Below are 23,655 nucleotides of genomic sequence, written 5' to 3' on the forward strand. Positions count from 1 at the left end.
CTGTCGCGAGGAGCATTAACTCTGAAAACCAATTCCTGGTAGTCCAGTACGGGGCGACTAATAAAAGGCTCTCCTCGTCCTGCCTGACTTTGCACAGTGTCTGCGCAATAAAGCTCACTGGAAGGAATGCGTATTTACGCACCCCCCGCGGCCAGCTGTGTGCCAACGCATCCACGCCGAGGCTGCCCTCGGTTAGTGAATAAAATAGGCGACAGTGGGTATCGTCCGGCGACGCAAACAGATCTATCTACGCACAACCGAACTTCTTCCAAATTAGCTGGACCGTCTGGAGGTGGAGTCGCCATTCGCCGGGGGCGCAGCTCGGGAAGCGCGTCTGCCGCTGTATTGAGCGAACCCGGGATGTAAATGGCACGAAGGGACCTCAGATGCTTCTGACTCCAAAGGAGGAGATGACGAGCGAGATGCGACAGGTGACGAGAGCGCAAAACCGCCTTAACGGTAAATAACGCAACAGTCGCAATGTTATTGGTGTCGGCTAATACATCCTTCCCTCGCATCTCCATAGCGGAGCGTACAAGTCCCAGATATACAGCGCACCGCTCGCGGCAGTTGGGGTGCTATGCACACCCCTGAGACTGCAAGCCCGTCATATGTGGCTGATCATCCCGTGCTGAGGGCATTGCAATATGTGACCAGTCACGGAAAGTAGGGACACAAGTCGGATCTGGGCATTTTGAGTTATTCACAGATTCTGAAAGTGCAGTTTCTAAGCTTTCCAACGATGTGTAACACATGGAAATCTGATACGATTTGGAGAAGTTGTGGCCATTTGAATATAGGAACTCAGAAATACTAAAACCGAGAAAATCGAGACGAAAGGGACTCTTCTTTTCAGCTGGGGGAGACAATAGGGCTCATTTACATCTTATTTAGCTAAGCCATGCCCCCTGTAAAACCCTTTTTGAGATGTTCTAGCATCATATGTAGTATTTTATGACCAAATGACAACCCGCAAAAATAAACATGACTCTTTTACCTTTGTGGGGATCACAAGTCGAATCCAGTCTGTTTCAGATTATCCAATGACCATATTTGTCCACAAATGCGTATAATCCGTGAAATATAGATTGTTTACATCAGATTTCGCATGAATGTCTGGTAATACAATATAATATATAATCTGAAGACTATTTAAATCGTAACATGTAAGGGTATATGAGCTTACACTCCGTTAAACACATGAACCCGCCTTCAAAGTTTGTATTTAAAATAGGGAAGTAGTATAATAGATCATCAAAACAGCGCCGTCGAAAACGTGACATCCTTTAGAGAGGTTACCAATGGCTCGCTCGTTCCTCCATCAGCCAATGACTTCATGGAAAATATTGATAGACAAAACATGTAGCCAATTATATGAAGAATACAACGATATCTGTGTAACTTCTGTGTGTTTGGACTCATGCTGCGCTGCAAGAACTGACATACAGATGACGTCAAAGTACCGCGAGAGCGAGTCGAAATTGAACTACTCCGTAAGATTTCTTGAAGAGCTTTCGCGGTACTTTGACGTCTTCCGACTGCGGCGCCGCATAAAGTCAGTGACGCGGCTGACGTACGATGCGGCTGACTGTTATTTGTTCCGCCCCAGCTTCTTTTATTTTTCTTTTGTTTTGTGCGCCCGAGCTTAACAGTCTGGGGAGACACAGGCTATAAGTTTGAAAAAAAAAAAAAACTTAGCAAACATATCTGAGGAACAGGGCAGCGCGTCACTACAGTCACGTGACTTCACGCTCGAGCCGGAAGAGAAGACAATGCTGAATAAAGTCGTAATTCTGCTATTTTTGGACCAAACTGTATTTTCGATGCATCAACACAATCTTACTGACCCACTGATGTCACATGGACTACTTTGATGATGTTTTTATTAACTTTCTGGACATGGAAACCATACATAGATTTTCAATGAAGGGGAAAGCTCTTGGACTAAATCTAACGATAAAACATCTTAAACTGTGTTCCGAAGATGAACGGAGGTCTTCCGAGTTTAGAACGACATAAGGGTGAGTCATTACTTACATTATTTTCATTTTTGGGCGAACTATCCTTATTTAGTAGTCACGCTGTTCCCTTTGGGGGCGGAGGCGAAAACACAAGCTTATACAGTATGTAAATATACACACAGACAATGACGCCCCCCGCTGCACGCTAGAATCTCCGGAAAAACAAGCCTATTTTAACCGCAAAATGTACGCTTTTAAATATACAAAAACTGCTATCTCAAACATGGAGAGGCTTCTTCGTGATCTCAACTAACAGATTCTGCAATAAAACGAAAATCACAAATTTTTCGAAAAAAAAAACTTTGTTTCTCATTTTCTCGAAACTTGTGCTGCCGACTTGAGTCCCTGGTTTCCGTGACGGGTCACATATGTGAGAAGAAATATATATACGAGTGATTTCCAATCAATTTGAGGAGAATTTGAGGAGAATATAATGTTAGAAACTTTTTATTGTTGTAAAAACGGATAGCCGACTAACTGTGGTAAGATCTTTTAACCTAAAGTGACTGATTTATTTGTCATTGCGTTTTAACTTCAGAGTATAACATTCTAGCGATTTCTTTTTTGTTTCTTCATTAGTAGCTTAAATATGTGAAAACGAAAATATATTTTAATTATTTCCATGAAGAGAATATGAAGTTAGAAGCTTTTGATTATTGTAAAAACTGAGAGAGAGATGCTGATTGTTGTTACTTAATAATGGAGAGGCGGCTGCTGTAAGGTCTGTTAAACTAAAGTGAATTAAATGTTTATATATTTTCAATAAATATCTGTTTTAAGTCTTCTTTATTGTGTTGAAGTCCCTGGTTATTTATATATTTGATAAAATAGAATGTTATCTAAATACATAATATGTGATGTGTTGAGGTATTTTTATATAAAATAACCTGTGTTATATAATGGTATAATATTTTAATAGACATTTTTTCCAGTAATAGCATAATTTAATTATTATAGATTTTGTATTAAATAAATTATTTTATTCCTCCTTATATGGAAATGTGTTTTACTTATTTTAGATAGATATGATAGATAAAAACACAGCATGGGATGTACTAATAGACGTGCCGTACTTTTGTAAGCCTTCACTTCTTCACTGAGGCTGGAGTCTTGAGCTCTGCGCGCTCTGTCAGTGCGTGCATGGAGGCGCGGCAACCCGCACTCGCGCCCTGGTGAGATCATTTTTCACTCCATGTCAACTGTGCATTTTCCAAGGTTTGTTTTTGGTTAGCCAGGAAAGTTTTCTTTACAGAAATAGAACGTTATTTTTAGGTTATTTTAACGTTTTCCTAACGTTAGTTTTTGGTTCCCATAACGTTATTTTCCAAGGTTTGTTTTTGGTCAGCCAGGAAAGTTTTCTTTACAGAATTAGAACGTTATTTTTAGGTTATTGTAACGTTTTCCTAACGTTATTGTAACGTTTTTCTAACGTTATTGTAACCTTTTCCTAATGTTATTCTAACGTTTTCCTAACGTTATGAAAACGTTAAAATAACCTGAAAATAACGTTCTATTTCTGTAAAGAAAACTTTCCTGGCTAACCAAAAACAAACCTTGAAAAATAACGTTATGGGAACCAAAATCTAACATTAGGGGCAGTGTTAATTTTGGCAGCAAATTCTGATGTAGTCTTAGTCTTAGTCTTTTGAATAACACACCATTTAGTTTTAGTCTTATTTTAGTCATCTGAAATATTTTAGTCTTAGTCTAGTTTTAGTCGACGAAATATCATAAGAGTTTTAGTCTTAGTCTAGTCTTAAGTTTTTTAGTCTGTTATGGAATGGTATTAAGGTTTGAATATGCAATACAGAGACAGATTTAATGGTTGTTAAAGAAAACACGTATTTATTTTATTCTTAATGTCAAAAAAACTGACCGTGGCTTTTTCACAAAAGATAATATCACATAAAATAAGCATAAGGCCCGCTCTACCTAAAAAAATATACATGGTCCCTGAAAAAGATATGCCTTCTCCCTATACACACGCGCGCAGACACACAGACAGAGACACACACACGCTCTTACACACGCACTTTGTCCAGTCATGTAAAACCACAACATATACTATAATAGTAACGTTACACATTTCATTCAATTTGAGGACACTGAATATTTATACTCAGTATTAATTCAGACAATCCAATACAATCAATACAGTTCAGATGTGTATTCCATTTGTTTCTATGTTATTCCAAGATTAGCGAAAACACAGTGGTTTATCTTATAAAATAACCTTAGCGTGCATGTTTACCTTTGCATGTATTTCTGGATGAGTCATTTTTACAGGCTGTCGTCTTGTCATATTTGAAGTGTGACCAGATTAGACGCTAGCTCTGACATTGTTGTTGTTAATGAGATGTCTTCAGTCCGGGTGCACCGCAACACGTTAGCGTGTTGCTAACGAGCGAAGACAACTGAAATCAGCCAAAGCTGGGTAACGAAGACTGTACAACTAAATATAATGTAAACAACCTGTTGTGAAAACGAACTTTGCCGCGGGTTTTTAAAATGCCTCTACTGCCTGCTGCCTGCGTAGATCAACTTACCCTCAAAGATTCGCTCTGATTGGATCCCACAAAACTTTCCCCACAAAATGAGTAGCTCTGATTGGATCTCTTCTCCATTCGTCCCTCCCTAACATTTTCGTCTTATTTTTATTCGTTGACTAAAGTGTCAGTTATATTTCGTTACAGTCTTCGTCATCATATCTGACTTCTATTTAGTTTTTATTTAGTCTTCGTCCGTGAAAAAAGGTTCGTTGACGAATATTTTTCGTCATCGTCTTCGTCAACGAAATTAACACTGGTTAGGGGAACGTTTTGAGAACCAAAAACTAACGTTAGGGGAACGTTTTGGGAACCAAAAATTGTTAGCTGGGTACAAATTATGAATGGGCCTGAGACAAGAGAAGTGTTTTCAGAGATGACTTAAATGAAGATAAAGGGGGGAAAACCTAATTAACCAAGATAGCAAATTCCATAGCTTAGGGGCAAACACAGAGAAAGCTCTATCACCTTTTGATTTCAATTGAGATGATGGAACAGTTAAAAAATTGTCAGAAGATGATCTGAGGGTTCTTTAAGTATTATATGGACAAATAATGTCTGAAATATAGACTGGAGCCAGACCATGAAAGGTGTTTAAGATCCAGAAATAAATCTCATTAAACTCTGATATGAGCTCATAATCTTTATTAATCACACATGAATGTCACGACTGGATACAAGAGTCAGGACGCAAACGGAGAATTCATGAAGACATAGTAACATTTATTAATATAACAGGAAACAAAATATAAGGAGTAAAACAACGGCAGGTAAGTCACGCAGGACCATCAAATACATGGAACACATGAGCAGACATGGAAGTAATGACAATGATCCGGCAGAGACAAGGGTACAGTATAAACACATACTAACTGACAACATGTGACACAAGACAAGCAATCAATGGGTAATAGTCCAGGTGATGATAATCGGAGCACACACAAAACATGACACTGACTAACCGTGACAATGAAACAGAACAGAAGTGACATCTGATGAGAAAATATCATGAACATTAACCCACTCTCAAAATATAACTAACACATTAATTTCATATAATTCAACAGTTATTAAAGAAACATAAGAAAAGATATTTTGTCAGGAGATTAATTTAGATAATAACATTTTTACTATACATAAAATGATTCTGAACTAAGGCATAATGTTGTACTTAATCTGTTATGTGTTTATAAATGGACCCTACTGCTAAATAACAAAACAAAATGAAAACCAGAAAAAAAATTACCAAAAAACTTAAATGAAGTGATAGACACAAATGATTTGATTATTTTCTGATGCAGATGAAGTTGAGTTTGTGAGATTGAGGAAGGCTGATCCAGCGATGATCTCCTCCAGACTGAACTGCTCCAGCTCTGTGTTCAGTGTTGCAGTCCATCAGTTTTGTCCCGTTCCCTGGAGCCCAATTCTGATAGCACACGGCCTCTCCTCGTATCCAGATCCAGAGGTTCATTTGGCAGTAATAGTGTAACCCCATCCACACGGCTTCAGTAGAGGACTGATGAATCACTTTAGTCACCATGAACTGACTCTCCTCTGAATCAACTGAAACCAGATCCAAATGATTCTCTCTGCAGTATCTCAGAGCTTCAGACCAGCTCAGATTCATCTGGATCAATATCAGATTATCTGAGCACACAACAAACACAAACTACACATCAGATCAAAACAAACATACACAACAAACACTGAACTGAGATAATTTTAATTATGAAGAAACTTCTGACATCAAACACACATTGACTTTTATTACTCACCTTCATGACACACAAAGGTCAGAGAGGAACTGCAGATCACATCATCCCATTGACCCTGCACTGTCATTCTGACTGCTGTACAATCTTCAGAACCAACAACATTATAATTAGGTCTATAAAGAGCCCAGTATCTGAATGTGGAGTCGCTCTCATCTGACCACTCCCATGAGTCACTGAACAGACCAATCCAGACTTCAGATATGTTTGTGTCATTCATGATCTTCTGAATCTGTTGATTCTCAATCTGATTCCTCACACTGGTCAGATCAGTATGATGCTGTCTGCAGAAACTCTGAGCGTCTCTCCATATTTTATTAGATGTTTCAATGACGAATCCTTTACTGCTCTCTGTTTAAGAAAATAAAGATTGTGATCTGTTTGTATGCAGTTGTAGACACTTTTTTACTGAATTTTATTAGCTTCTCTTCATTATCTAGATGTGAGCTGTCAGTGAATAACATGCACGGTAAGATGTACAGTTATGCACAACACTTGAGTTGACCACAAAATATATCATGAATGTGACTTCTATACTCAGGTATGAACACTGGGAGGGGGGCATTTTGTCTTTGAGAAAAACATGCCGGTTTGAATGTTGTAGCAAATGTAGGAATAATAATTAAATTGGAACCAGTAATCAATGAGTTTATCACACAGAAGTGGTAAACATGTTTATCCTCTCTTTCAATGTTTGTTAATGAAGTTGAGAGAATACCCTGATCTGAGTACGTTTAGACTCACATGTGCTGTTGTGTACTGTGGTTCACAGAAGAGTGAATGTGTCAAACATAATCTCACATGATATTTGTGTTTCTGTGATGTTTATTATTGTTGTCTTGTAAAGTTTACATCTGATGATGTTTTGTGAAGTGAAGGTTTGATGTTATTTTATGAAGCTTTACTCACCATTGTAGCAGATGAATCTCATGTTCAAATTACAGTCCTGATGATGCCATGATCCATATCTCATATAAACACAATCATCTGGACCATTTGAGTCTCCATTAGACCAGTTTGCATAATTCACAGGATCACCCAGAGACCACTTCCATTCATGAACACTTGATCTATGCAGTCCAATCCAGACATCATAAATCAGACTGTTATCCACACTCTTCATCAGTTGATTCATGTCGTTGATGTTGTTGACTGTGGCCAGATCTGTGTATTTCTCTCTGCAGTATCTCTGAGCTTCAGTCCAGGTCTTCATCATTTTTATGTGATGATAGCGGCGCTGAATGCATTCAGATAATGAACAGAGAGCTATGAAAGAAAGAGTTTGAGTCAAATCTCATGAGATTATAAAACAAACATAAAACCACAAACACAAACTCACCGATGAGAAAAACGCTGAAATATAAAGTTTGAGTCATTTCTGAAAAACAAACACATTGAAAACATCAGATGTTGATTTCTTCTGTTTGTTCATAATTCTGATCATCACAATAAATTCATTCATTTAAATGTCTAAACTATTTTAATGTGTAGTAAATAAAGACGAGAATCTGATATTAAAGCTGTTAAATGTCACTTAAGCTAAAAGTTAACATCTCTTCAGTAACTCTTCATCAATTCTTTATAAAGTTTCATTAATAGTCATTGAACAATAATACACAATCCTTATAAAACACTGTGATATCATAAATATTATTTTAAAGTAAATAAAGTTCTTACTTTTGAGTTTGTGTGTTTCTCTCCTGAATCTTCTGTTTCTCTGTCTGTGTGTTCATCAGTATGTCATTATATTATATCTGTGAATCATTTTCATATATCAGTTCCTTGTTGATGTATTTTTCCACATACCCTTACTTTTGCATGTTTTACTGTAATGATAAACAACACAAAAGACAAAAATGAGGCACCAGTTCAGTCCCTGTTTTTGCATATTAACATTAGTTTCAGCCAATTTCATTTATACAGCTTTATATATTTAACGTTATTACTCTATTCAATTCTTAAACATTAGCACTATTTCATTATAAAGTCAATAATTTTATTTCATAGACAATAATGTTGTTTTTATCATATGTGTCATTTACACTGGGGACATGTCCCCACCACTTTTTGAAAGCATTTGGTTAAAATGTTCTGAAAAATCAAGCTATACCTGTGCGACTTACACTGCAAAAAATGACTTTCTTACTTAGTGTTTTTGTCTTGTTTTCAGTAGAAATATCGAATAATTCTTAAATTAAGATGCTTTTTCTTGATGAGCAAAATGACCTAAGAAAATAAGTCTAGTTTTAAGACAAAAAATATACAATTTAAGTGAATTTGTGATTAAAACAAGCAAAAATATCTGCCAATGGGGTGAGAAAAAAAATCTAAAAATAAGATTTCTTTTTTCTTAAACACTTAATTTAAGCAAAATTTCTCACCCCATTCACAGATATTTTTGCTTGCTTTAAGCACAAATTCACTTAAATTGTATATTTTTTGTCTAAAAACTAGACTTATTTTCTTGGGTCATTTTGCTCATCAAGAAAATACATCTTGATTTAAGAATTTGTAGATATTTCTACTGAAAACAAGACAAAAATACTAAGTAAGAAAGTCACTTTTTACAGAGTACGACCAGGGTCACATATGTTTTGTTTTGTGCTTATGTTGTGTTTTCTTGTACATATGTAATGAAATTCATTGTAATCATTGACTAAACGTGCTGCTGTTTTCTACAGTATGGTGCTTTGGCACTGTTCGGTTGAGCTGGTGTTGTAGGGACTGTTACATGTACAGTCGACATTGTTGAGGGTTTTATGCTGAGCATTTTTGTATTCTTGACTGGCCTACACTATGCCCATTTTTGATGCGCCGTTATTCAATATTTTTCCAGTCCTGCTGTAATGTTATTTCATCTGATCTTTTGTCCCCACCACTTTTTAACACAAACTGACGCCCCTGGTTTTTATAATATCACACTTATTGATGTATCACATTATAAATGAGTCTTCAGACATGTACATAGAGTAAATAATACTGTTAGTTGATGTTGTAGGAATAATCATCTCAAAGAGATAAAGTTTGGGGGTCTTTGTTATCATGGCTGATTGTTGTCTACTGAAGATTCACCCACATGTGATTTTTTCCAGGAAATAAGTGTGGATTTCCTGGAAAGATATCATTAAAATTCACTTTTTAGACAAACTTCATTTGAATGAGGAAGAAAAGTGAATGAGTGAACACAGTATGAAACTTGACACCATGTGTACACTACAGTCTTAATACTCATAATGTGTTTATTTCCTCGTCTCTTGCACACTAAACACAATGGCCCTCATTTATCATTCTTGCATAGAAACGGGCGCATATGTTGGCGTAAGATTATGCTTACACTCCTCTCACCGCCTGATTTATGAAGCTGTGTGTACTTTTGAAATTCAGGTGTACGCATCACCTGCCCTTCATAAATGCCGCGGCTGAAAACAATTGTCATTAGAACAACGCACCCATATAAATTCAAGTCTCCGCTTCCCCAACGCCCTCATTTTACGCCATGGACACACGGAAGACGGCAAAGAAGAGAAACCAGGGAAGTTGAAAGAAACTAAATTTTTTATTTGGGAGTTTAAAGAGTGGGATTAAAGACACATTAATAATTGCATGACAATTTGTAATATTCAGTGTTAGGGGTAACGCATTACAAGTAATGTGCATAACGCAATAATATTACTTTTCTGAAGTAACGAGTAAAGTAACGCATTACTTTATAAATGTACACATTAATATTTTAGTTACTTTTAAAAAAAGTAATGCAAGTTACTTTTCAGTTTAATTCATTTAAGTAAAAAAAATAATATATCGAATTAAACTAGAAATACACACTCTATGTGTGGGTGCCTGATAGGGCTGGGCGATTAATCGAAATCGAACCGCAATCGCGATGTGAAACGTTGCAATTAGCAAATCGCGAAAGGATGCGATATGATGGGATTTGAGAAATATGCTTTGTGACAGTCTAACCAATTGAGCGAGCGCAAGTATGGCTGTGCTTTCTCCATGAGAGGCACGTCAACCAAAACAGCGCTTCTCCTAAACTGACGAGGGGTTTCAATTTAAAGCATGCGCGCAGCCTGTGTCTCTCAATGCTTGTTAAATACTCCCGCCTGTTTCCGCATTGCAAGACTTTGCGCGCGCGTCTTCCACAACAGACAAGGGGTTTAAACTTGACGCACACGCGCAGCCTGTGTCTCTATGCTTATTAAATACTCACGCCTGTCTCCGCAAGTCCGCATTGCAAGACTTCACGCCCGCGTCTCCCAAAACGGATGATGCGTTAAAACTTTACACACACACGCCCAACAATGTTTACAAGCCCGGCTCCTTATTTATGCTCCTTATATATGCTAATGTCACTTGAATGAAATGGCATGACATTGAACGCATTTGGATTTTATATTCATTTTAAAAATCCCAAATGTAGCTATTTCATATTTTGATAGTTATGAAGTTGAGTATTACAGTTCTTTGTTTACAAGAAAACAAACATGCATACAACTCTTTCCAGTAAAACTCAGTCACCCATTTAAATATTTTTACTTGTTGTTAAAGTTGCAGCTATAATGAACCCACACTGATAAAATAATTCAGTGGGTTTGTAAATATCACTAAAATAAATGATTAAAATAACCGAATAAAATCGAATAAAATAAAACCGAATAAAATCTCCTTAAGTTGATTTTTTGAGTTGGACAAACCAAAATAAATGACTAAAAAATAAACAGATATTTTTGTGTAAAATGTACAGATATTATTTAGTTGTACACATTAAATAAAATAAGTATTTAACTAACAGATTATTTCCAATAGATATCCTTAATATTTGTTGTAAATTTGAATCAATATATTAGAGAATGTCACACTTATATATTTCAGTTTTTAAAACTGTAATAATTGCTCATTTCAAGTTAACATAGGTATTTATCATCAACAAATTTTTTTTGTAAATTTCATGCATAACTTTAACTATGATTTATTCAATATTTTTGGTGAAACATTATTAGATTGTATTATTTGAGTAAATGTGGGCAAAAAAACTAAAAAAATCAGATGTAAATTTAAAAATCACAAAGCCAACGGTTTTTTAATCAGCAGCAGAAGAAACTGGACCTCTTGCAGGAAGACAAACAATCCCAAAACTCCTCAAAAATCCTGGTAAGTGTTGAGTTTATTAATATTTACACTTGTTTTTAATGAAAAATTTGATGGTTCCTTGCGTAAACAACTTAAGGTGTATTTATCTGAATACTTTCGGAGCCATACTGTAAACTGTGTACAATAACAGCTTTCTGTGCACATACTGATAGATTAATCATGAATATTTTTATTTTACGTATTTATTCAGGTCACCAAAGTTAAAATACAGCTTTGCTACTTGAAATGTGTGTAAAATAATCATTTCTGATCGTTTTATTACGTCATAAGTGGTTGTAGACAAACACGTGTAAATCTGTAGTGGTTGATAGTCAGGTGATATGAAATCCGGACCTCGGTTTCACTCCACCCTGACTTATTTGACCTTTCATATTGAAGCGGAACAACACAACAGACCCTTATATACATTTATATTAATTATCTCTCGACTCCATATGCCTATGCTTTATTTCCTTTTTTGTGTTAAGAGTGTCGCACACCGGTCGAGAAGCGTTGCGTCTCGTGTAGGACAACTCACAGTTTCTGACACCGCACCGGACGTTCGCATTAAATAGCGCGAGTTTAGTCAGACAAAGTTTACTTCCAGATGTATAATATGCATTCGCAGCCTTTGTTAATCGTTAAAGATTTGAGACAAATATGTTATTAAGTGGGGCTCTGTGGCAGCGTCACAGCGGACAGCCGTTTAAATAAAGTTGTCTTTGTTGCAGGTGCTGCTGGTCCACCTGTCTGGGTTCAAGAGGTGATGATTCTGCATGCTGTGAATTTGAGAGACCTCTCAGAGTTTATTCAGCTGATGTACAATGTTTGCCATTTTCAATAAAATAACGTATACAAATTGCTTTGTTTATCATTGATAATTGATGGTTCAGTATAAAATACATTTATAACATGTAGTAAATAAAACTAATTTATTTTAGTTAAATAATATTCACTACTTCGCAATTCCTGGCAGAAAAAGCGCAATTAGATGTTTTCCCTAAATCGCGCAGCCCTAGTGCCTGAGCAGGAACAGTTTAAGTTAGAAACAGAGATGGTAGGCCAGAATTAACATTTGTGTGATGGAAATATGCAATTTCTGAATGCAGAACTTCTCAGTCATAAAAAACACCTGCAAGGCCTGAAAGAGAATCAATCTTCAGCCGACTAAGAAAAAGTAATCCAAAAGTACCTTAAAAGTAAAGTAAGTATTACTTTCCATGAAAAATAACTAAGTAACGTAATTAGTTACTTTTTTGGGGTGTTACATTCTTTTTCTTCTTATTATTATTATTTTATTATTAAAGGGGCATTGCGTAGGTTCTGAAATTTCTAACCGTTACTGACACCAGTGGCCATTATAGAAACTGCAGCCAGTCTCATGCTCGTTCTCGGTGGGCACACACATACGAGCACGACCACAACAGCCAGTGTTGCCGTAGCAACCACAGACAGCTCATTGAGATTCACCAGCATGTTTACAGATGTAAGAAAAGTTACTGTAAGGTTATTGTTTGACAGACCATATTTTAGTAAAATGTTTCAGTGCTACTTTATATTTTCAACTGAAGTCTACTTCTATATGTTTTGTAACACTACACTTTAAAACACACTCCCGACACTCACAAATCTTAATGCACTCGTGCTCTGAATAAAAATAATTCATATTCATATCAGACAGTAACTTTTGAAACTGTGCTACATGCTATCGTTAGCATTACACCACAAAAACAATAAAATAATATATTACAAATGGCCTGTAACTATGTCTTACCTTTGCAGTTAAAAGAAAGCCAGCTCGAGGTCTGTTTTCATACCCAGCGCTGATCAGAGCATAATTACATTATGGTTTGCTCATAAATATACAAATGAAAACTCTATCTTAAAGATTTTTTTAATTAATAAGCTACATGATGCTTATTGTTATTTAGAAGAATAATTATTTATAACTATTATTATTTTTATTATTTACTGTTGCCTACATCTAAATTCTTTGTCTGCTTAATGGTTCGGTTAAGGTTTTTTTTTTATAATATTTTAAAATGCTGTAGTAGCTTCTGTAGTGTGTTGTTCTGCAGTTGTTTTTAGCTATATCTTAGATCCAATTTAATATGGAGCTTCGGATATAATTTAAATTAACAATTTGTTTCCATGACATTATTTGCTAATGTGGTACTAGTTAAATAAGACAAGGAAACGGAAGACCCCCCAATTAAATTTTGAGTGTTATATATAAATTACCTGAACTGAATTTATTAAAGTACATTAGGGACACCTCTTATCATTATAAAAGAGATCACAGCAGTGTGTTTGTGTTTAAAGGGTAACTAAACCCCTGCTCAGAGCCTGACTCCACCCACTGGCAATATTTGAAAAATGCAAGAAAAGTGGGCAGATCCCAACAGAGATAGAGGGGACGAACTAAAGCTCGTACCAAGTGTGTGGTGAGATCGTAACAAGGGCGTGGTGAGCTTGAAACTGCTTACGTTACGAGTAATTTTTTGGACCCAACATCCAATAGGAAAATTCAACTGCAGTAGCCACAGTTCAACCTGAAGAGGGCAGCACTCAGACGTTTTTACACCATATATTGTAGTATTGAAACACTTTATACCCAAATGTCAAAAAACGTACTAAAATCAATTAACAGCACTAATAAAGCATAATTCTTACAGATCATTAGCTAAAAAAAGTTGGTTTAGGGTTTAGTTACTCTTTAAAAAGGCGGTCTGCATCATACAGGCAGCTAGGGGGAGCTCTCGCAAAGGTCTGCCTAGTGCTTTATATACATGAGTGAATGCACACAGCAGATAACAGTAACTTGAGATGCTCCGTGACAAATTAATCAATCCTGTTCAATATTCTTTGCAGGTAAGGTTAATTTAACTCTTTCACCGCCATCGACGAGATATCTCGTCAATTAAGAGAAAACGCTTCCCCGCCAATGACGAGATTTTCCGTCTTTCCGCAATACCGCTATTATCCACCAGGTGGCGCCCTTCTGTAACTTTTTAAATCCGGAAGTATTGCTATGGCAAGCGGCTGCATGTCCGTGTCTGTTTTAAAGATCGCTCTGAATGGGATCTCTATGAAAAGTCAGTCACAAAAATGGAATTAGCTCTACTTTTTGCTCAAAATGTGGTGTTTTTGCAGAAACCTACCCATATTCAAAAGCTGATTACAAAAGAACCACTGAAGGTAGGATGAAACGTTTTTTTTTTTTTTTTTGAAAGCAGAGGGTCTGTTCTTTCATTTGGTATATTGTATGTTTATATATTTAAAGAAGAACATTTTCTGGAAGGCATTAAACTTTGGTGAAAATCATGAAAAACGCTGGCGCTGGCTGGCAACTTTTTTTAAAAACGCTGGCGGTAAAAGAGTTAAAGATGCTGTACGTACACTGTTAACGATTTCCCTGTATTTTTACAGTACGGTACTGGCAGCACGGTTGCCAGTAAGTTACTGTATTTTGGTTTTACAGTACTGTACTGTAATACCATTTTACAGTACACAAACTAGTACTGTATAGTTACAAAGCAGTACTGTACTGTAATTTTACAATATTTTATTACAGTAGTCTATTTTTACAGTAATTTACTGTAATGTCTATATTGACCCATAAATACTATTTATTACTTATTGCAGTTAATACAATAATATTATATAAAATAGCTAGAGATTTAGGTTTAAATCTGTAGTTATTAATATGGTAAAAATGCTAAATTAAAACATAATGAATTAAAAGGCAATCCAAGCAATGTATGTATCAAAATTTTATTTAAAAAAACATTTAATTGAAACAAACATATTTAAAACAAGATTTTAAACAATAATAAACATATAATCAAGTAACATAAAATAAAATCAACAAGTATAAACAAGTTTGGAGACCCCTGCTGTAACATATTTAACTCTGGCAAATAGAACACTGTTCCATAGTTTGAAGTTTTCAGTTTAAAGTCCATCATCGACTAAAAGGTAACATTTCACTGTGGTAAAAACAACACTGGCCCATAGTTTTAAATATTCTACTTAAATTTCATTTAACACTAAAAATAAATGCATTAAACTGTGGCAGACAGACCACAGTGGCCTTTACTTTGAAGTCGTCCATTCGAACTCAATCAGGGACTGCATGAAGCTGTTCACATGGGGGTTAATGGCCACAGCTTTTCTCTGCACCAAGTTCCTTGTCTTTTTGCTTGCTCCTTGTCTGGATGTGCACTTTTTCCCATCTTTGGAATTAATTCTATCCAGAAACCTGTTAGAAATATCATAAACATTAAGTCAACAAATATAAGATAGAAAAAGATTCTTAAAAAATTAAACTCAGCCTTGAATTTACTCCTATTCTGAAACCTTTTGCTCTTATTCTACTGTTCCACACCTAATTTCACTAAAATACAGAAGATTCACTTACCGCTGAACAAACTCTTTCATCAATGGACAGCATCCACCTGGATCCTGTCATGATTGAATGTCCTGAACAGAAAGTACAATTGTTACTGATTTGGACACAACTTTTTATTCTGAAAACAAAATCTTTTGTCAATAAAGTCCAGGGACACCTCTGCTAAATAAATACAATTATTAAATTAAATTTCTTATAACCAAAGTCTGAATATTTCTGTTTGTATATTTCTACATGGCAAACTAAGACAATTGTGTACATGTTGTGTATGGTCGTGTTACAGTGTTGTGTGTGAATGAGTGAATGAGTGTATACATGGGTATTTAAAGAAACTGTAGTGGTAAAGTGCAAACTTACCGAACAATGTGCTTGGTGTGTGTCTGGTATCACCCGTTGTGCCTCCACATCTGCCTTAACTCCTGAAAAGTGCAATGACACTCATGTAAACTACAAATAAAAAGTCAGCCACATTCCTGTGTAATTTTGCATGTGACGTGAAAGCATTTAATATTGCAGTCGAAAAAATACATGACTTGTAACTGTACATCATGTACTTGCCTGGTGCCTTTAAAGATGATCCATCTTACCCAATCCAGCTTACAAGCAATGGTAAGACTGTAAAAAAGACAAATGTTACAAAATCTGTTAGCCATAGAAATAAATAGACATTGTGAAGGAAATGGTAAAAGAAAATGTAGTAACACTTTACTATAAGAGTTTATTCCTTAACATTTGGTAATGCCTTAGCTAATATGAACTAACAATGAACAATATATTTTACAACATTAATAATATTTGATAATGTTCATTGTGCAGAGACAAAGTGATTGATTTAAAAATTTATTAAGTGTTTAAATCTAATATCATGCTATGCTAACAAATAAAACATTACTGTAAGTGTTTAGTCAGTTGTAAAACAAATATATATATATATATATATATATATATATATATATATATATATATATATATATTAGTTGTTATATTATATATTATATATAAATATCTAAATAAGTCTTTTTTTAATTATAACATCTTGTCTACAGAAAATCTCTGAAAATGTCTCGTTTAGTGCAGAAAATAGCGATTTATAGTGACAAGGTAAAAAGACTGTCCCTTTAATGTTTTACCCGGACCGGCTGCGGTGTAACACGCTATTTCACGCAAAGTTTTTTAACAAGTTAGTAGCTAGCTGCTCACTTTAAAGATAAACATGATCGCCTAAATCTGAGCAATCCTGGTGATGCCAGTTTCCTACACGATGTTATAATGGACTATTTTACATCCAGAGATGAAGGATCAGATGACAGAGACGAGAAGACAAAGGTACGTAAATGCGGAGCCCATTCTCTTTTCGTGCATTGATTTGATGTGTTTTGGAAACTTATATATACAGCGTGTAATGCATCTGAAGTGGTGGAAACAATATGCCATAAAAATGTATTGGACAACTTACTGGGCGTGTAAAACGCTTAAGAGAAGATATTCTCTGCTTTTGCGGATATACCGTAATATAATAACAACAACAATACGCGCAGCAATCCCTTTCGTTCATCTGATATTAAGATGGTCTGAATGATATTTGGTCGAAGTTAAAGCTGCGATGAGTTCGATGTATCCAGTTAAATATGAGGTTTCTTGTTTTCACTTCTGTGGAGGAGTTCGGTATGCTGTGTACGGCGTGTCAAGTCCTGTCTGTTTACAACCACAGCCTTACCAAACAGTCGAACTTAATACTTTTCTCTGACGCTAACTGAACGGATGAAACGCCGAGATAAACGACCGTTATGCTGGGACCGCAAGACCGCGCTGGCGGGTTGTCTTTGTCCATTTCGTTAAAAATAGTTTCATTGTCACCACACTTTCATCACAATATAAACTCACCAAAACCCTCATAATTTAGTTAGAACAACCCTATATTCATTAAAAAAGGTGTAAAGCGAGTTAAAGCAGCGGTAGACATCTGTGTGTAACGTTAGCTTACTTTCTGAGGGAGATTGAAACTTTGTTGGTGACCGTTTTTTTCTCTCATTGCACGTTTAAAACAATATTGTGACAAACTATTGACAACATTCTTAAACTAAAAATTAAGTTTTCATGAAACAGAAATATTTCAAACTTACCGAACTGCCAGAAATCAATCATCCTCCTTCAGCTGCAGCCAGGAGTTGTGCTCTCTCTCCCTCTGTGTGATTTGACTCTGGCGCACTTTCTCTGATTATTGCAAGTACACCTGGCACATTACAGCAATGGCTACAGCAAGGTTACATCAAGACCAAAATATACTGTAAAATTTTCCCGCTCAAACAAATTTACCCAGAATGCATTATGAACTGCAGTACTGTACTGTAATGTATACATACAGTATAGTACTGTGGATTTTTACAGTAATGTACTGCTAAATCTACAGCGACATCTAACAGTGTAACGTTTCTACTTAAACGAATCCCTTTTCAATTGCCTGTGTGCGAATGGGTTGTAATCTCACATTAAAATTATCCACTTTGCAGGTTTGGCGATTACCTCTGAAAAAAATATTATAATTTTTATGGGAAAGTACCGGGTTGGATTTGGCGCGAAATCCACTGACGTCACCCGCATGCGCGTTCCCGAGCCTCTCGCCTCGTCTACTGACTATGCGTCCAACAGCGACGACACTGTCTGATAACAGACTGAAACGACCTGCTCCCAGCACAACACAGACTCCAACACAAACTCCACATATTGTGAAGAAAAAAGTTATCTGCTGAAGCTCGTAAGGCCAAACTTGAATCAGATCAACTTCGGATTTTAAAAAAAACACGGATTAACATTGGCAGGGCATTTGAATTATGGAGAAACCTCCGCTTTGTTTTGGGTATAAAAACGGATCCGGAGATGGCTTTCATCTTTTTGGACAGGTAAGCTTACATTACTACAATAGGCTATTGACTTCCGGGTTGAGGGGGAACGCTGGCGCATTTGGCTGCCGCTCCTTGCTCCCGTTTGTTTGTTTGTTTGTTTATTTATTTGCTTCCAAATAGTAAGTTACGGTTTTGGAGCTTTTAAAGTCTGAGGAAGTTTAAAAGACTGAGTTACCCTTCGAATCACTGGATTACGTACACTGGAGTTACATTCCTAACCACTGGATTACGATGTATGTTTTAGCTTCACCTGTTGGCCTGTTACTAATTTTGAACGTCTGCTGTTGGAACAAACTTTCCCGGTGCCCTCCTCTGGATTTACACTTCTGCGAGGCTGCTATTAGTGTGGATTCCCATATGGCGTTAAGGTATTCTATTTGCCAACTGTTGAAATTGAAACAGAACTTTTATTTGGCACATGATAACTATGCTAGCTGTGATGATGCTGGAATACTCCGGCGAAAGCGCTATTTACATCGCTCTTCAAGGTGTAGTGTTATCTGTTCCTCATCTGATGCTGTTTCCTACCCTGCATTTCTCCGTAAACCTCACAATCTGGTGTATAAACCTGCTGGAATTAATTTTAACAACTTGACTACGATTACATGCAAAGAGCATTCACGGAAGGTTTTGGAATCCCCGTGCCTGTTAAAATCTGCATGTTTCAACGCTCGCTCTGTCAACAATAAAGCGGTGGCTTTATCTGACATTATTTTGGAAGAAAAACTTGACTTTCTAAGTATAGTCGAGACATGGCACAAACATTCGGACGGTCTTCTCTTTAATGAACTCACTCCTGCTGGTTATGGCTTATTGGATCTCCCGCGATCCACTGGCACTAGAGGTGGTGGCATTATTGTTCTGTACAATCAGAAATACAATCTAAGACCCGTTGCTGTTCCAGTGTTCTCCTCATTTGAATGTCTTGTTTTAACTGTTTCTGACTGTCATTCAACTGCCATTGCTACAGTCTACCGGCCACCTAAAGCAAACAAAGACTTTTTAACTGAGTTTGCGGATCTGCTGTCGTATATGTGCCTTAAATTTCAGAAAATCCTTTTATTAGGGGATTTTAACATCCATATGGACAAAAAAGATTGTGCATTAACAAAGGATTTCTCGTCCTTGCTGGAATGCTTCGATTTAAATCAATTTGTTGATTGTACTACACATAACAAAGGACATATTTTAGACCTGGTGATATCTAATGGGTCTTTTGTGTCTGGGTTGTCTACTATTGATTTAGGATTGTCTGATCATCTGGCAGTCTTTTTGATATGCATATACCTGTCACAAACACTGTTTCTACTCGTATTATGACTTACCGGAAATGGAGATCAGTTGATCCTTATGATTTCTCTGTTTTTATTGATTCTTCATTAAGTTGTTTTACTCCATCTGACCCTCTGGAGAAAAGGGTCTCTATGTTAAACTCGGCTCTCTTATCTGGCCTGGATTTATTTGCTCCTTTAAAATCACGCTCTGTTTCATTCATGCGCCCTGCTCCATGGTATAATGATGACTTACGTATGATGAAAACATCTTGTCGTAAAATGGAGCGTAGGTGGCGTCTCTCAGGTCTGACTGTTCATTACGAGATATGGAAAGACTGCCTACAAGACTACAAGGCTGGAATTGTTTCTGCCAGATCTGACTACTTTTCTAAGATGATCAACGACAGTCAGAATAATCCTAGACAACTTTTTAACTCCATTAACAAATTACTGAATCATAAAACTGTCACTTATGTTACTGCTTCTGATCATCTCTGTAACAGGTTTCTGGACTCTTTTGTCACCAAAGTTGAACACATTCGTAGAGGTTTTTGTAATTCTACTTTAATGTCTTCTTCTGATTTTATTCCTTCCTTCTCTGGTACTAAGTGGTCTAATTTCTGTACAATTGATTCAGACTCTCTGTTAGCAGAGGTTTCAAAAATGAAAGCAGCCACCTCTCTATTAGATCCCATACCATTTGGTATGTTTCAGTCATGTTTTGATTCACTGTGTCCCTTTCTTTTGAGTATTATAAATGACTCACTGTGTACGGGGGTTGTACCTGCGGCTTTTAAAACTGCTGCTATTACACCAGTGCCTAAAAAGCCAAATATTGACTATGAGAACTTCACAAATTTTCGTCCAATATCTAATCTCCCTTTTTTTGCTAAACTTATGGAACGAGTAGTTTCTTCTCAGTTGATTTCTCATTTAACTGAGAACAATCTCTTTGAACCTTTGCAATCAGGTTTTCGAAAATCACATAGTACTGAAACAGCACTGGTAAGGGTGACAAATGACTTGTTAATTGCATCAGACTCTGGCTGTCTTTCAGTTTTGATCCTACTTGATCTCAGTGCCGCTTTTGACACTGTTGATCACTCAATTTTAATTACTCGTCTTGAAACAGTTTTTGGTGTTTCTAACACCGTTTTGAATTGGTTTAAGTCTTACCTATCTGATCGGAAGCAGTTTGTAGCCATGGGTGGTTTTAGATCAGATGTTAATGTTGTGCAGTCTGGTGTCCCTCAGGGGTCAATTTTGGGCCCTCTTCTTTTTAATATTTACGTCTATCCTCTAGGCCAACTTTTGAGATCACTTGGTCTAAAATTTCACTTTTATGCAGATGATACACAGATCTACATTCATTTTAGACCTAATGAAATTGTGCCAGTCAATTTTCTTTCTGAGTGTATTTTTAAGATGAAGGAATGGATGACTGAAAACTCTCTTTGTCTTAATAGTGAAAAGACTGAGATTATGCTTGTTGGCTCACCTCACCAACTACGCAAAGTAGAGCCAAGCACATTAACTCTTGATGGTTCAAATGTGGAGTTTCGGACTAGGTTGAGGAATCTAGGAGTGATTTTTGATGCCAATCTAACGTTTGAACCTCATGTTCTGAATACTGTAAAAATTTCATTCTTTCATCTTAGAAATATTGCCAGGTTGTCTTTTAATACTGCTGAGAAATTGATTAACACCTTTGTGTTCTCTCGTATTGATTACTGTAATGCCTTGTTAGCTGGAGTGTCAAAAGCTACCCTAAACAGAATGCAGGTTTTGCAAAATTCGGCTGCAAGAATTCTGACTAGAACTAATGTGCGAGAACATATTACTCCTGTTTTGGAGTCTTTGCACTGGTTACCCATTAGGTTTAGGGTGGACTTCAAGATTTTGATGCTTACTTATAAGGCATTGCATGGTTTGGCGCCTCAATACTTGACAGAGCTTTTAATTCCATACACTCCAAAACGTGATCTTCGTTCCTCAGAAACTGGTCTTTTAACTGTTCCCTCAACTCGTTTAAAACTAATGGGAGACAGGGCTTTTTCCTCATCAGCTCCTAAACTCTGGAATTCTCTACCGATTGAGATTAGGCAAGCAAATTCTTTGGGTATTTTTAAATCTCAGCTTAAAACTCATTTTTTTATGTTAGCTTTTAATTGATTGTTTGCTCTTATCTTTGTTTTATATTCTATAATGTTTTTTTAATCCGAATCTTTATTATGTGTTGTATTTCTGTTGTTTTAATTGTTTTTTGTAAAGCGCTTTGAGATGTGCACTTTAAAGGCGCTATAGAAAATAAAGTCTATTATTATTATTATTACAAAGCATGTCAAATATATTTTGATTATGTGCTTTAGTTTTTTAGATGTTGTTTCGGTTTGCTAGCCTTCGCTTTAGCGTGTTTGCCCAGCAGTCGTCGATCGATGACGTAAAACTGCGGACGCGTTTGTTTGCGTGCGTCTGCTTATTAAAAGTCTTTAAACTCGTACAGTCTGACATTGATGGAAACTGAGATTATACAGTGTGACATGGACTGAACTACGATATTGTAACGGTGGTGGTCGCCCCGAACAACCATTCAAATCAAAAAAAATATATATATATATATACACATTTACTTTAAGTTCGGGCGCCAGACAGGATGATTATTAGCCTGTCACTAATTAGTCAGTTAAGCACATTTTTAATTTCTACCCACCATTTACACACACAAAAAAAAACTTGGATATAATAATTTTAAGGTTTTAAATAAGAAGGCTTAATAAACACACAGAAATTAAGTTTCCAAAAATATATTTCTTACAAGGAAAATAAAAGTTTGTAACAAATACCAATCAATAGGTTTCCTTACAATACAACAATAAACTCAAATGTATAACTCAATTCTAATGTTTTTAACCAGCAAAGAAAAATAATAAAGCATCAAAACAACCCCACTTCAATTTTGGCATTCAAAAAAAAGACAAGTCAGCGGGAACTTGCAAAAAAGTAGCACATATTTCACATGAGCCGATTCACCACAATTTCTCATGAAAAAATAAAGCAAAAACTTTAAATAATACAACCCCTAACAAGAAAAAATAACAACTTTCACCATTTCAGCTATTTGATTAGATTGTGTAAATGAATTTAAAAGGCGAACCTTTTATTCATTTCTCAAATGTCACAAAGTCCCAAAATGCTGGCGTGAATAGTTCGTGTGTGTCCGTCAACAATGTGTATGCGTTAACTGTGTGTGTCTGCTTAGATTAATCGTGTGAGGGAAAGTTTGTGCAAGGGGAATGGTGACAAACACACAGGGTATCAGCACGAGCAGGAGACAAAGGAGTAATTTAAAAGTTTTACGTGCTGGCACTGAACTCTGGCCCAAACCTTTTGGCCACTATGTAAGGCATCCACCAGACTGAGATCGCCCACGGCGGATATAACTTAGCACCACCAAACAGCGGACCAACAGAGAGCAGCAGGACGCCGACCAGTAAAACAATCGTACTCTTCAGGTAAGTCTGATAATCCACTCGCCAATACTGAATAACTTGTGGAAACCCCTTTCCGTGCGTAGCGTAGACCTCGCCTTTTATTC

The 23,655-nt window shown here is 36.3% G+C and overlaps 1 protein-coding gene and 1 long non-coding RNA gene across 2 annotated transcripts; both read right to left on the reverse strand.

The window, feature by feature from the left end:
* Nucleotides 1-5,852: 5,852 nt before the first annotated feature.
* LOC135779011 (alpha-N-acetylgalactosamine-specific lectin-like) lies at nt 5,853-7,715 on the reverse strand. The gene is made up of 3 exons (XM_073811597.1): nt 7,679-7,715; nt 7,378-7,605; nt 5,853-6,214 (listed from the first exon to the last, which is right to left on the reverse strand). The coding sequence occupies exons 1-3, from the start codon at nt 7,713-7,715 to the stop codon at nt 5,853-5,855; spliced, it is 627 nt and encodes a 208-aa protein (XP_073667698.1).
* Nucleotides 7,716-15,230: 7,515 nt separating this feature from the next.
* On the reverse strand, nt 15,231-18,303 carry LOC135779289 (uncharacterized). Its single transcript, XR_010544741.2, has 5 exons — nt 18,007-18,303; nt 16,442-16,498; nt 16,241-16,302; nt 15,893-15,954; nt 15,231-15,733 (listed from the first exon to the last, which is right to left on the reverse strand). It is a non-coding gene; the product is annotated as an uncharacterized lncRNA (long non-coding RNA).
* Between the last annotated feature and the right edge of the window lie 5,352 nt (nt 18,304-23,655).

The sequence above is a fragment of the Paramisgurnus dabryanus genome, chromosome 1 (genome assembly GCF_030506205.2).
Source record: "Paramisgurnus dabryanus chromosome 1, PD_genome_1.1, whole genome shotgun sequence".
In the NCBI taxonomy this organism is placed as follows: domain Eukaryota; kingdom Metazoa; phylum Chordata; class Actinopteri; order Cypriniformes; family Cobitidae; genus Paramisgurnus; species Paramisgurnus dabryanus.